Source organism: Carlito syrichta, unplaced genomic scaffold (genome assembly GCF_000164805.1).
Source record: "Carlito syrichta isolate Samal-C Ts95f unplaced genomic scaffold, Tarsius_syrichta-2.0.1 Scaffold311474, whole genome shotgun sequence".
Classification (NCBI taxonomy): Eukaryota; Metazoa; Chordata; class Mammalia; order Primates; family Tarsiidae; genus Carlito; species Carlito syrichta.
In genome coordinates this window covers 180,105-195,958 of record NW_007255570.1, presented here as the reverse complement: position 1 = coordinate 195,958, position 15,854 = coordinate 180,105, and the positions used below count along the sequence as shown (strand labels likewise).

At 41.7% G+C, this 15,854-nt stretch overlaps 1 protein-coding gene across 1 annotated transcript in view; it reads right to left on the bottom strand.

Moving 5' to 3' along the window:
* Positions 1-196: 196 nt before the first annotated feature.
* The window catches only part of SPATS1 (spermatogenesis associated serine rich 1), a 30,437-nt gene continuing 14,779 nt past the window's right edge, over positions 197-15,854 (bottom strand). Inside the window, exons 3-8 of the mRNA XM_008068691.1 lie at positions 11,004-11,128; positions 9,448-9,609; positions 5,875-5,995; positions 5,211-5,273; positions 566-681; positions 197-327 (exon numbers count right to left, since the gene is read on the bottom strand). Of these exons, the coding sequence (XP_008066882.1) occupies positions 299-327; positions 566-681; positions 5,211-5,273; positions 5,875-5,995; positions 9,448-9,609; positions 11,004-11,128 (616 nt within the window). The 3' untranslated portion in view covers positions 197-298. The remainder of the gene's footprint in view (positions 328-565; positions 682-5,210; positions 5,274-5,874; positions 5,996-9,447; positions 9,610-11,003; positions 11,129-15,854) is intronic.

The following is a 15,854-nucleotide window of genomic DNA, read 5'->3' as shown; positions in this document are numbered from 1 at the left end:
CTCTCAAATAGTTCAGCAAAATAATAATTGAAATCATGTGAGAGAGAGAGAGAGAAAGTTTAGACAAATATTAACAATTGTAGAATCTAGGTGAAAGATATGCAAGTATTTGTTATATGATTCTTGCAACATTCCAGTAAGTTTGAAAGTTTTCGAAATATAAAGTTTAAAAAAGCAAAGCACAGTGCTTCTTCTTAGAGTCAAATATTTGATTTAGAACAGTCATGTGACAAAAGGCATCAACTGGAAAAGGCTCCCCGGCGTGCAGTCAGTTGATGCTTTATGGGCCTGTTTCTGCTCAGGATTGTCTTGGAAAGTCCAAAGTACCTGTGGACAGAAGCATGGAGTTAAAGTGTGTGTTCCATTGCACAACAGTTCTTAACCAACACACTTGACCCTCAATCTCGGCCATGACATCTGCCCCAAGGACCACTTGGGGACTGCAGACACATCCACTCCAGAAGAGGCTTTGCCTACTCTCCTTTCCTCTGTGAAGCCTCTCAAAGGCCTGCTCTTCTGGACTCCTCCTGTTTTTATATTATTTTTTGAAGGTTCTTTAACCCACCAGGAGAGAATAAACTGTTTATTAAGGGCACTGCTGGCTGCCAATTGTCAAGCTCCTCAACTTCTCTTATCTCATTCTTCAACCTGTTGGTTTTCTCCTTCACCCAGAAAGGCAAGCTGTGGGAAGAAAACAACACCCTGAGTTGGAGCTTGATGCAAAATGTACAAACACCATCAGTGGATAAAGTACTACATACTCCAAAAATAAAAAGACCTCCAATTTAGGAGGTCCTTCACAATAAAAGAGCATGTTAGTTGTTCACCAATTGACCCTGCCTAAATTCAGCTCTCATTCTGTCCTTCTCTGCCGGAAGCTGACCCTGCAGTTGGGGTCACCCGGGCTTCTCCATACTCCCACCTTTGAGTTGGGTTTGGCTGATGAGGCACTGGCAGAAGATTAGAAGGTGGGAAGAGAGAGGTTGGGGTAATTCTTTTTTTCTTTTTTTTTTTTTGAGTTGGAGTCTCACTCTGTCACCCAGGCTGAAGGGCAGTGGCACGCTCCTGGCCACTGCAGCCTCGACCTGCTGGGCTCCTGCGATCCTTCCGCCTTACCCTTCCAAGTAGCTGGAACTACAGGCATGCGCTACCACGCCAGGTTAATTTTTGATTTATTGTAGAGATGAGGTCTTGCCAAGTTGCCCGGGTGGGTCTTGAACATGGGCTCAGGCAATCCTCTCACCTTGGCCTCCCAAAGTTCTGAGATTACAGGCTGAGCCACCAAGCCCAGCCTGGGGTATTTCTTACCTAGCTTCTTCCCTCCTCACATCTCCCGAGGCAGCCCAGTTCCGGCAGTGGCACAAGTCCTGTGGGCAGCCCTTCCCCCAGGGCTCCAGCTTTCACTGCTTGGCAAACCGTAATCCCTCTTCTTGCTCCTCAGACCCAGAGGTATTAATAGTAGAGCTTCCCACCGTCGTGAGCCTCTGGGTGCTTGGCCCTCCCACATGGGTTCCCTCAATGTTGCCCACATGCCTGTAATTAGTCCCTCTCATTAAGCTGTGTTAGAATTCCAGTGGAGTGTGCTTTCTGTTTTCTTCTGGGGCCTTGGCTAATGCAGACACTCGGAGACCTCTTAAGTCCATTAAGACCTGAAAGGGCATTTCTGGGCTGCACTGCATGTGTTCCAAGAGGTAGCAGGAAGTGTGACTCTGGAATGAGTCGGAGCAGGGAGACGGAGAAAGTCTTTATTTTTGGAAGCTAAAATTCTAAAACTTCTAGGGTGAAACATACCATGATTGGAAAAATGCCCTGATGAAACTGCAGGGTATAGGCAAGTCCCTGCAAGAAGGAATAGGAGGGAATACTACATAGGTAACAAACCATAGCAGAAAATCAAGTAAGAAAAGCAGGACTAAGAGCAATATTTAGGCCGGGCTCGGTGGCTCAGCCTGTAATCCCAGTGCTTTGGGAGGCCGAGGTGAGTGGATTGCCTGAGTCCGCGAGTTCGAGACCCGCCCGGGCAACTTGGCGAGACCTCATCTCTACAATAAATCAAAAATTAGCCAGGCGTGGTAGCACGCGCCTGTAGTTCCAGCTACTTGGAAGTCTGAGGCAGAAGGATCGCCGGAGCCCAGCAGGTCGAGGCTGCGGTGGCCGGGAGCCGCCACTGCACTCCAGTCTGGGTGGCAGAGTGAGACTCCAACTCAAAAAAAAAAAAAAAAAAAAAAAAGAGCAATATTTAACACTAGCATAGAGAACTACTTGTCATATAAGATATCTGGTTATCAAGTTTTGGCCTTATCTTAAAGTTGGATAGTTGCATTTGCAGATTTCACATTTTAAAATTTCTAAGCACAATTAGTACAATATTTAGAGATGTGAATAACTTTAACAATAATAATGCAATCACAAAATCAATCACCAAATAACTTGGAAAAGACAAAAATAAAACCTGTAATTTTTATTCAGCGGTAGCAAGAAGTCTGGCTTTCAGCCATAATGAAGTAGCAGGAACCAGATTTACTCTCCTGATTTCAACAACTAGAAACTGGACACAATGAAATAACAGCTTTCAGACATGAGACAAAGACAGCACAGGGTTGTGATTCTGGAGAAAAGGAAAACAAATGAGGAGCGTCCTATAATAACCCATCTTTTGGCTGGAGGCACATTCAAGACCACAGAGCAGGGATCAGCAATCCCAAGTAGAGCATGGTGTTCTGAGTTTGAGGACTCAAAGATCAGAGTTCAGAAAGGCTGAATTCTAGAGGGCTGGAAGCTGCAGGACAAAGTTCTGGAGAAGGAGCTATACAAAAAATGAGCTTAAGAAATTTCTATAGCACTCCATTTGAGTCTTTACTGAATACTAAGTAAGACATGGGCTAAGACGCCACAAGATCAGATAACAGAGTGGGAAAACTGAACTGAATGGTTCCCAGGGCTCTCAAAGGGCTAAAAATCATTAGAGTTCCCACCAACTAAAGTGAAAACTCCTCACTGATCATTCAAGGCATTCAGTAAAGACTCTACAAGGACATCACAGCTTACTTAGTAGTTGGGTCAAACTATTCTTAAAGTAAAAGTCACTTTAGAGATGCCCTAACAAAACTTGAAAACAAGCATCGGAAAGTATCAACCAAACTGGAAGTGACTTAACTGTTTGATAGAACAAAGTCTGACACTCTTTAAAAGAACACAACAAAATCCAGACACTCAACAACATAAAATTACAATGTCCAATATCCGGATAAAAATTACTAGACAAAACAGGTAGCAGAAAAATGTTACTCCTAACCAGGAGAAAAATCAGTCAGTAGAAACAAACCCAGAAGTGACACAGATCATAGTGTTAGCAAACAAAAAATGTTAAAACAGCTATTATAACTATGCTCAAGTTTTTTGCGGTTTTTTTTTTTAGTTGGAATCTCACTCTGACACCCAGGCTGGAGTGCAATAGCATGCTCACAGCTACCACAGCCTCGACCAGCTGGGCTCAGGTGATCCTTCTGCCTCAGCCTTCCAAGTAGCTGGAATTACAGGCAGGCACCACCACATCCGGCTATTTTTTTGATTTATTGTAAAGATGAGGTCTCGTCGAGTTGCCCAGGCTGGTCTTGAACTCATAGACTCAGGCAATCCTCTCACCTCGGCCTCCCAAATTGCTAGGATTATAGGCATGAGCCACTGCGCCCAGCCTATGTTCAAGTTTTTAAAGAAAACATGAAAATAGTGAGGAAAGAAATAAAAAATATAAAAATAATGAAATGGAATTTCTAAAGATTGAAAACACAATAGTTACTAGATGTGATTAACAGCAAGTTAGATACTGCAGATGAAAAATATTGAATCTAGGAAACAATAAATGTTAAATCCAGAAATCAAAAGTGGAGCCTTTGTCTCTCCTGCTATGACTGACAGGTTAGCAGACTTTTTTTTATCATGGTGACTATCCCCTGAGGAAATGGTTTAGGTCTCCCAATTTTCTTATTGTCCACAGCACAGAAGAAAATGCTGATCTATAATGTTTTGTACTTCTTTAACCTTTATTAAAGGAAAATCAGAATCATCAGTACACTACGTTATACATGTTAAAGCATATTACATGTTGAAACATATTTGCATATAAAAGGCAAAGTACAAAAGCTAGAATAGTTGGGTAAGGTGATGGAATGTAGACAATTAGTATTATTTTGAATACTCCAAAATAGTGTTTTTTAAAAATGTACAGACATAAGAAGTCCCAGTTATGTGCCATAAGTAATAATGCAGCATAATGAAGATATTAAAGGTCTCAAGTTTGGAATAAAAGGCTTTTTTATTCCACTGAGCTCCAGGGTAGATCAGACTCTGGAACAATGTCCACTCAATCAATCAATGTCTATACTTATATAAGACTGTTTTGTATTAGAAAGTTAAAAAGAAAAGAAAATATCTAGGTCAGAAACCTACTAGGCAAATAAGTGAGATTCTAGGTCGGGCATGGTGGCTCACGCCTGTAATCCCAGCACTTTGGGAGGCTGAGGCAGGAGGATTGCTTGAGCCAGGAGTTTGAGACTGTGAGACCTTGTCTCTACAAAAAAAAAAACGAGCTGGGTGTGATGGTGAGTACCTGTAGTCCCAAGAACTAGGGAGGCTGAAGTGGAAGGATCACCTGAGCCCAGGAGGTTAAGGCTGCAGTCATGATGGTGCCACGTCACTCCATGCTGGGTGACAGAGTAAAACCCTGACTCAATCAATCAATCAATCATCAATAAGTGAGGTTCAGAATGGAGCCAAGCAAAAGTATGAGATTAAAGAAATGATACTTCCCTCGAATACAAAAGTGCTCTGTTGGTATTCTTTCTGCCCTTGAAATTCTTGGTTGCAACCATTTTAAGTACATTTGGTTGCACATATGTTCTGGAAAGCAGGGATCCTGTCTTTTTGCTCCGTGCAAACTCTCCTATAGTGTATACCTAGCACAGTACACGGCATCTGGTAGTTTGTCAATCACAGCTGTTGAATATGTCACCATCCCAATCATCAGTTCCACAGACACTTGACCTCCATTTGTCTCTCCAAAACCCTCCTCACAAGCTGCCTCTCCCCCATGCTGGGATTCAAAAGGCCTCTATGTATTGGTTGCCCACAGACTCCTCCACAAGAGGAAATGACACATCATTGATATTTCATAAGGATGGAAAAACATAAAACATAGTAAGAGAACTCACTTGGGAATTTGTGGAAGCGGCTCAAGTGGGATAAATGTATCAAATTTCTTTTCATAAGGTACTCTGAAAAACAGAAAAATCAACCATAAAATTGGTATGGCATAGACAGCAAAGAGATCAATATGTCATTATGTTCAATAAAAAGTCTTATTTTCTGGTTTTAATTTTCAAGTACAGCCTTCAAAACTGTAAAGGCCATAATTTGAATTATTTTTATAATTTTTTAGTCAGCATCATCATATCCCACATGGTTAATTTTGTAATAATATTTTAAATGTAATAGACCAATTGTTTTTCTTTGAATTTAATGATCTTCCAATTCTCCTCAATTACTTTGGTCTAAATTTAGTTTCAAGTTTAAGTCAACCCATAGAGTAGTTACTAACCAACAATCTGATTAGTACAAAAATTAAAAAGTGCTCAAATTTGTGGTAATAGAAATAGAAGTAAAATTAACAACCATGTTTTTATAGTCAAGATCCTGTGTATAATTTTAATTATACATGCAAGTATGCATACACTAATTAACTAAAGATGAGTTTTTAAAGGAATTTTCATCCAACCATGTCTTTTTGAGAGCTACCCCTTTTAAAATATAATTATGTGTAGTAGAGACGCAATTCCTCTAAAGTTAACTAAATAACTAGTAATAGCATACACTTACATTGAAAAATTCACTGGTGGGAGAGTTGACCCTGCTTTATGGAAGTCTGCACTCTGTTCTGGATACATATATGGATTATCCCCCGGAGTTAACTTTGGGATTCCATTCCTGGGATCAATATCTGTAGAAAATGTTTGAAAACAAAATCATACAAAGGGCTGAAAATGATCCACAGATGTACTATAAGTGTCGATAGGACAAGGGAAATAGGATATTTTAGTGTTTTATTATGAATTACATAGAGGTTTCTTGAAGTTCTGTTTGTGATTATCTTGACTCGAGGTGATGAAAATACATGTATGAGCCTATGTTTGGGACATTTTCTTAAAATGTTGTTATTGATTACCTCGTCCTGGGGAAGAATTATTGGGTTCAGACGGAGTGTTTTGGTTTAAAACACACAGTGAATCAGAGGTATCTTTGTGACAATCTTTGATCTAAAAATCTTTTCATTCTCAAGTATTGATGCACTCTGAGGCCCAGCATCTTAGAGAGTCCAAGCAGCAGCCAGGCTCGGTGGCTCAGGCTATAATCCCGTGCTTTGGGAGGCTGAGGTGAGTGGATTGTCTGAGCCCGCGGGTTCAAGACCCGCCTGGGCAACTTGGCAAGACCTCATCTCTGCAATAAATCAAAAATTAGCCAGGCGTGGTAGCGCGCACCTGTAGTTCCAGCTACTTGGAAGGCTGAGGCAGAAGGATTGCCGGAGCCCAGCAGACGAGGCTGGGAGCAGACGAGGCTGGGAGCAGCCACTGCACTCCAGTCTGGGCTACAGAGTGAGACTCCAACTCAAAAAAAAAAAAAAAGAAAGTCCAAGCAGCAAGGCTCTGCCTTTCTAACTGGGTAACAAAAGGAAACCAGCAAATAGATGTTTTTGTAGTCAAGATCCTGTGTATAGTGTGCTGTGTATAATTTGAAGCAGAAGAAGGTCCTGCCCCTTCTTCTGCTTCAAGGACTGGGGCCATGCGGCAGCAGGAGGTGGTCTTTCTGGGGAAGAGTAGTCGGGGAAAAGTCCATTGCTACTGAGCACACCTTGCTTTGTCAGCCAAGGCTCTGACACCCAACTCAGCACCCCTTCGAAAGCCCCAGGAACAAGAAACCGATCACGGAAGTGGAAAAGGAGTCAGCCTGGGACAGGATGGTCATTTTAACTACACACCTGACACCAGATTATCTCCTAGGAGACTCACTTGCCTGGGGCTCAGAAGCAGGAATATATGACTGGAAGCATGACCTCCTTCTTTGGCCTTTGGCACACACTCAATGAACAAGTTTGTTCTCTCTCTCCCCCCCCTCTTGATTCTACTGTACCCACAAAATGCAAGCCAAAGGGAGAGATATGGAAGACTTTTTTATTTCCTACCTACCCAAATACTTCCAGCTAACTCCAAAAAGCCACCTGTATGATAAGCAGGAGTTCTTGAGTTACTGGAGTATTTACTTTTTTTACCTTTCTCTTTCAAAAACCTTTTCAAAAGCTATGGCTCTGTATTTTGGGGCTGGGTATAGTGTCTCACACCTATAATTCCAACACTTTGGGAGGCTGAGGTGGGTGGATTGCTTAAAGCCAGGAGTTCAGGACCAGCCTAGGCAACATAGTAAGACCTCGTCTCTACAAAAAAATTTTAAAAACTACCTGGAGGCCAGTCTCGGTGGCTCAGCCTGTAATCCCAGCCCTTTGGGAGGCCAAGGCGAGTGGATTACCTGAGCCCTCAGGTTCAAGACCAGCCTGAGCACTTGGCAAGATCTCGTCTCTACAATAAAATTTAAAAATTAGCTGGGTGCCGTAGCGCATGCCTGTAGTTCCGGCTGCTTGGAAGGCTGAAGCAGAAGGATCGCCGGAGCCCAGCAGGTCTACACTGGGGTGGCTGCGAGCGTGCCACTGCACTCTAGCCTGGGCAACAGAATGAGACTCCGAATAAAAAAAGTTAAAAAATAAAAAAATAAAAAAACTAGCTGGGTATGATCATACACACCTCTAGTCCCAACTACTCAGTAGACTCAGTAGCCCAGGAGTTTGAGGCTGCAGTGAGCCAGGGTCACACCACTGCTCTCCACCCTGGGTGACAGAGTGAGACCCTGACTCAAAAAAAAAAATGTTTTGTAATTAGCACTTATGTGTAGTAAAATAGCATCAACTACACCCATGGATTTAGTGCCTACTAGGATGAGATGCTGAGGATTCAAAGCAGGGGGAGTGGAGGAACCAGATCTTTTGAATCCCAAGCCAGGGTATGATAAGTAAGAGTTGGGTGACAGAAAGAGAAGGTGAGAAGGGTTTGGACTTTGAAGTCAGTCACACTTGGTTTCAAATTCATTTCTGCAATTTCCAGTTCTGTGTCATTGAGCTGTTTAATTAACTTCCCTAAGCCTTAGTAGCCGCATTCATAAACATTTATTTCAAATGGCTACTGTGGAAAGTTATCTATATATTCAATAAATATTTCATAAATACACCTTTGCATTTACTCTGTGTTTAAAAAAGCATACAGGAAGACAGGAGGGAGGAAAGGGAGGGGGAGGGAGAGACAGAAGAATAATAAACACAACATTCAGATAAGATTTACTATTGAGTCAGGAAGGAAGTGATGGGTGAGGATTAGAATTTGGATTATCATCACCATCCAGTGCAGAGTGAAAACTCTTCACAGTCTCCCAGCTTTTCATGCATTCTGTAGCCAAATAAACAAACGCCTCAATTCTCAAAGCTGTTTATCTCTGCTATGAGTTTAAAAGTCTATTTTAGACTGTCCGCAGTGGCTCACACCTATAATCCCAGTACTTTGGGAGGCCAAGGCAGGAGGATCACTTGAGGCCAGGAGTTCAAGAGCAGCCTGGGTAACATAGAAATACCCTGTCTCTAGATTTTAAAAAAATACAAAAGTAAATAAAATAAAAATAAAAGTCTATTTTAAAACTCAAAAAGGAGAAATTTCTACTTCTTTCTCTTTGTATTCCTGCTGCAGCAATCCTATTCATACCTAAAGAATAGGCAGCCTCCCACACAGGTGTTTCTATAGAAAAATGTGCCATAAATGCTCTGTTGGTACTCAGCAACTTTTTAGGGTCTTTCAATAAACCTTTTATGGAAAGGTTGGGGCAGAGAACTCACCAAGCTATAAAACAAGGAGAAATAGATAGACAGTTTAGATAGCGATATATTCATCTCAATTGCCTTTAATTAAATAAGCTATAAAATAAAAATATGCACTTCGGACTAAGGTTTATGGGATGGTTTCCTTGTGGAGAATATAAAATACAATTTAAATGCATAGGCTATGCAGCATCTAATTGAAACATAAATCTTCAGACTTCAATGAGAGTTTCTATTAATAAGCATCTGAGAGAACTAATCTGATGACTTAAATGTCACATTTGCATTTCATGAAATTCAAAGAAAAATGAAAATGTGGATCAGCATATGTTGTGAGTTCTCTGCCAAAACATGTAGCCGGCCGACTGTCCCCTTCACTTTTCTACCTTCCTGACTGCACTAGGGTGACACGGTGACTTCAAAGAACTGCCCCCAGCAACAGACGCAAGAGTTGCACAATCAAAGTCCAAAAGGAACATTACCACATTTCTTTCTCCCAAAACACTTGTCTACTGTCCTCTCTGATAGAGACCTCCTGTTGCCGAGAAAGACTCCATTGAAGAGGCACTGCTTTCCAATATGGTAGGTGTGGATATTGCTGCTAAACCTCGGGTAAAACGTCCACTCAGGACGCTGCCCATCTTCTGCAAGACATCAGAAATCCTTCCATTAGACTGCTCCCAGTCTCATGATGCAACTGGATGACAAAAAGCTGTGAAAACTCGCCATCTGGCCAAACAACCTTTAATCAACATGTAGAATTCCTTGGTCTCATATCAGGGTGGTATCAATCTCTTTGGGACTAGGCACAAAAAGGAAGAAAAGTGGGGAGAAAGCTACCTACTCTCTCTTTACCCTCTTCTTCAGAAATAAAGTCAACTTTAGGACCAGGCACAGTTGCTCATGCCTGCAATCCCAACACTCTAGGAGGTCGAGGCAGGAGGATCACTTGAGGTTAGGAGCTTGAGACCAGCCTAGGCAACATAGCAAGACCTCGTCTCTACAAAAAAATAAATAAATAAAGCCAATTTTATGTTTGGAAGTTATGTATGGGTTGGAAGCAAAAGACAGTCCTTCAAGCATCTATGATGCAATCTTCACTCTCGTAACTTTGTAGAAAAAAATAGAATGCCACCAACCAGGGAATGGCTAAGCCATTCCATCTCAAGTGGATGGAACATGGTGTTGGCTGCAACAATAGTACATGCACGCACAACAGTGACACTGGGAAATGTATACATGTGATTATGTCAAATGAGAAAAGATGCTGTGAGACCTCAGGCTAGTTACTAAGCCTCACAGGGGCGCTGTTTCATCATTTGATACTTTTCCTGCGAGATTGCTAACAGTGGTTCTAAACAATATAAGATGCCTTAGCAGCTCTAGGGTGACTTGAGAAACAATTGGGCTCTGGGGTAGCCAAGAAAGAACACAGGCTTGGAAGCAGGCAAGTTTGGGCACTAATCCCATCTTTCTACTTCCTGGCTATGCGGCTGTATGAGTGACTGAATCTCCCCAAGCCTCAGTTTCCTTCTCTGTAAAATGGACAGATCTATATTAGCCATATAGATCCATAGGTATTGACATGAAAAGACCCCATGATCTATTTACTGCTGACTGAAAATAGCTTGCAAACTACATTTGTATTAGTTTGCATACTAACCTACTTATTTAATAACTATATATGTATACCTGTGTGTATATACATACACATATACATTTTGAAATAGTGGGAAAATATATATCAACTCTTCACAGCTAGGGGGCAGAATAGGGATATCGTTGGAGAATATTGGGAAAGGAATTTTTATACGCTATATACTTCTATGTTGTTTTAATATTTTATTGTAGTGCTTTAATGGGCTTTATATAAAGGCATATCATTTTTGAATAACATGTAACAGTAGAGATTGTTGTGAGAACTAGAGATAAGGTATGTCAAATGCCTGGTGCTTGTGGGTCTTCAGCGACTGTGGCCAACAGTATGGCAGAATTCTGAAAAGATCCCAGACACAGAGGGGTCTATAACTTGACTTACTTGTCTGCAATTTAAGCAGGCTGAATTCCTGGGGATAGTTATCCCTTTGAACTTCAGGCAATGAGGTTTCAAAGGAATTATCAGAATGTGAAGAGGAGGATTTCCGATCCAAATCTGCAGCATTGCTGGAAAGAAAACAAAAGGATTGGATTGATCCATGTGTTTAAACTGGCAGTTAGAGCCTGATCTTACATATCTTACGCTAGAACTGAGACTGCTCCTCTATAAAAGTATTCGTTTATTATTATTATCATTCATTTATTCACAATTCAAGAGGACTAAACCATATTCAAAAGATGCACAGTCAAAAACAAGTTGGTAGTTCCTCAAAAAGCTGAACATAGATTTATCATAAGAGTCAGCTATTTCACTTCCAGGTATTTACTCAAAAGAGCGGAAAAGAGAGATTCAAACAGGTACTTACATGTAAATGTTCATTGCTGTATTATTCATAATCACCAAAAAAATGGAAACAACCCAAATGTTCATCGAGAGATGAATAGATATACAAAATGTGGTACAATAGAATATTATTCAGCCATAAAAAGGAATGAAGTTCTGAAACATGCTACAACAGGAGTAGCTTGAAAAACTCATGCTTAAGTGAAATAAGTCACAAAAACCCAGTGTTGTACCATTCCACTGGTATGAAACATCTAGAGTAGGTAAATTCATAGAGACAGAGTAGATTAGAGGTCACCAAGGGCTAGGGAGAGGTGAGGATGGTGAGTTATTGCTTAATGGATACATCAGTTCATTTTGCATTGCCATAAAGAAATACCTGAGGCTAATTTACAAAGGAAGGAGTTTTATTTTGGCTCATGGTTCTGTACGGCACCAGCATCTGTTCGCCTTCTGGTGAGAACTCAGGAAGTGTTTACCCATGGTAGAAGGCAAGAGGAGTCGGCATGCTATGTGGCAAGAGGGCGAGAGGAAAGAGAAGGAGGTGCCAGGCTCTTTTAAGCAACATGAACTAATAGAGTGAGGACTGTGACAAGTCATTCACAAGGGATCCGCCCCCCATGACCCAAACACCTCCTACCAGGCCACAGCTCCAACATCAGGGATCACATTTTAACATGAGATTTGAGGGGGAAAACATCCAAACTATAACAATGGATAAAGAGTTCTGTTTGGAGTGACCAAAATGTTCTGAAAATAGATAGTGTGATGGTAGCACAACATTGTGAATGTAATTAATGCCACTAAATTGTATACTTAAAAATGGATACAATGGCAAACCTTATGCTATATAAATTTACCACATTTTTTAAATGATATACTGACATATGTTATAACATGGATGAACAGTAAAAGAATTATGCTAAATGAAAGAAGTTAGACACCAAAGACCACATATTGATAATTCTATTTACATGAAATAGAAATAGACAAATCTATAAAGACAAATAATAGATTAATGATCGTCTTGGGTTGGGAAAGATCAGGGCAATACGGAATAACTGCTAAAGAGTATGGATTTTTTTGTGTATGTGGTGACAAAATGTTCTGAAATTGGCTGTGGTAATGGTTGCACAACTCTGTGAACACACTAAAAACCAACGAATCTTATATATATTTTTTTAAGTCAGAGTCTCACTCTGTCACCCAGGCTGGAATGCAGTGACACAATTATAGCTAACACAGCCTCAACCTGCTGGGCTCAGGGTATCCTTCTACCTCAGCCTTCCAAATAGCTGGGACTACAGGTGGGCACCACTACATCCAGCTAATTTTTATTTATTTGTTTGTTTTTTATTGTAGAGATGATATCTCATCGAGCCTCCTAAGCTGGTCTTGAAGCCCTGAGATCACACAATCCTCTAGCCTCTACCTCCCAAAGTGCTGGGATTGCAAGTGTGAGCCAACATGCGTGGCTGAGTCTTATACTTTAAATGAGTGAATTATGTTTCAATAAATCTATTACCAGAAAAAAAATGTATGTTCAACAAAACCATTAAATGCAAATAAAAAACCAATATGTATATAGAGAAGAGAAAGAAATCATCAAAAACAAATCTAGGTTGAAATGGTTATGATAATGGAGCATTACGTTTTTTGTTTTTTGTTTTTTTGAGTTGGAGTCTCACTCAGTCGCCCAGACTGGAGTGCAGTGGCTGCTCCCGGCCACCGCAGCTTCAACCTGCTGGGCTCCGTCGATCCTTCCACCTCAGCCTTCTGAGTAGCTGGAACTACAGGCGTGCGCTACCACACCCAGCTAATTTTTTATTTATTGTAGAGATGAGGTCTCGCCAAGTTGCCCAGGAGGGTCTCAAACCCGTGGGCTCAGGCAATCCACTCACCTCAGCCTCCCAAAGCGTGGGATTATAGGCTGAGCCACCGAGCCCGGTTGGAGCATTATGTTTAACGCTGAACTTTCTAGCAGTTAAAAGGATCTATAACAAACTGTTGTGTCAGCAGAAAAAGCAATCACTTCTGGCTTATATGGCTTTGTGTTTGATAGCTGACCTTGGTCAGTGTTTTCAAGTATAATTATCTATTATCAAGACACAGGATCTTTTTGTCATAAGAATGCATCTCTCCTATTCAAAGCAACTTTGTATGGCTTGTCTTATTTGCTTCTTACTAACAATCCTGTGATGTAGGTAGGACTGACATAACATTTCCATTTGAAAAGTTCATAGACTCTCAGAGAAGTTGGCTTTCTGCAGTAAAACACACCCAGACAGGGTCAGAGCTGGATCAGCAGCCCAGATTTCCCAACTAAAAATCATAAAGAACTGAGTTCAGTAACTCAGCCCTGCACTCCCATTCAGAATATATAATAATTTTGACATTGGACTAAACTATGTCTGTCCTAAATATGAGAAGGGAAAGGCTTTGCTGAGAAAACTGTGTAGAAAAGATTGCAAGGATCAAGGAGACTTCCTAAAAGAACTTTAGAAGAAGCCACCTACTTTGTCTATTCAACACACCTTTTTCTGAGTACACTTTGTGGAAGGCACTGTTCTAGACATTGGAGATCCAAAGAGGGTGCAACAGAGTTCCTGCCCTCAAGGAACTTAGGGTCTAGGGGGAGAGGAGAAGGACACATACATAAATGATTGTGGAAGAGTGGGTAAATGCAGTGATAGAGACCTTTCCAGGAAATTAAGGGCGCACCCAGAAAAGATGCCTAATCCAGTGAGGTTTGAGGGGGTGGAGCAGATATCTGAAGAGTTTATGGAAGAGGCATGCCTGAGCTGAGTCTCAAAAGTTGGGTGTAAGTTTGCCACATTTTTTTTTTTTTTGAGTTGGAGTCTCACTCTGTTGCCCAGACTGGAGTGCAGTGGCCACTCCCGGCCACCGCAGCCTCGACCTGCTGGGCTCCGGTGATCCTTCCACCTCAGCCTTCCGAGTAGCCGGAATTACAGGCGCGTACTACCATGCCCGGCTAAGTTTTTTATTTTATTGTAGAGATGAGGTTTCGCCTGCCCAGGCGGGTCTTGAACCCGCGGGCTCAGGCAATCCACTCACCTCAGCCTCCCAAAGGCGCGGGATTACAGGCTGAGCCACCGAGCCCGGCTTGCCACATATATTAATCAAGACAGTGAGGACAGAAATCTAACTCGTCACGTTTAAGCAATCATAGGGATGTAAGAGGAAGGACCAAAAAAAAAAAAAACCCACCTGGAATTTATTTATTAAAAATTGTGTATTCTTGCAAGTTTAAATTTCAGTCTCCTTCAAAGTACTCTCTGCTTGAGGCAATATACCTATCAAGACGCTTTTTCCACTGCTCAAAACAGTTTCTGAACTTGTCAACTTTGATGCCTTTCAATGCTTCTGCTGTTTTTTTGTTTCACTCTTCCACATCAGCAAGATGTTTCACTTTGAGGACTTTTTCAACCAGGGAAACACAAACAAATCACTCAGGGCGAGATCAGGTGAATAAGGAGGATGGGCATGACGGTCATGCTGTTTTCGGTAAAAAACTGCTGACCACTAGCACGATGTGGGCTGGGGCGCTCGCAAGTTACTCACCATGAAATGGGCAAACGCACTGAAAGAATCTCCAAAGAAAAAAAATACACTGAAGCTGAACGCAGCCTCTCATAACAATGCTAGCTGGAACACTGATGCAGTGGGTTCCTAGAGCACTTACCTAGTAGGGGAAGCCTGTACTACCAGGAGCCCGCCCTCCAAAAAATAGTTTTGGGTTTTTGGGAGCCTCCCCCCGTATTAGTTCCCATGACAAAGGTATATAAGCTGAAGACAACTGGAATCAGAGCTCAGTGTCCCCAGAACCATCACTCTCCCCTATTAGTCCCTGCTTGTCTTGACACCTTGGCTTCATTTTTGCCAATGGCAGATGGGTTTCTTCACAAGAACAACAGGGCCACTGCTAGCCTCAGGTTCAAGTTCTCACAGTTTTCCACCTATCAATGCCCCCAGTTCCAATGTGAAAAGTCTCAGGGAAGGACTCTTGGTTCAGCTTGGATCATATACTCTCCCTTAAGTCCATTACAGCCAAGAAGCTGTGTCTCATAAGATGATAGCAGCTCCTATTCAGAATACTCATTACAACTGGGTAAGGGGACCAGACACAGTGGCTCATGCCTGTAATTCTAGCATTTTGGGAGGCCAAGGCAGGAGGATCATGAACCTAGGAATTTGAGACCAGCCTGGGCAACATAGTAAGACCTCATCTCTACAAAAAAAAAAAAAGGCAAAAAATTAGCTGGGCATGGTGGCACGCGCCTGTTGGCCCAGCTATGAGCTATGTGGGTGGCTGACACAGAAGGATCACCTGAGCCCAGAAGGTTGAGGCTGTGGTGAGCCAAAATGATGCTACTGCACTCCATCCTGGGCAACAGAGTGAGACTCTGACTAAAAAAAAAAAAAAAAAAA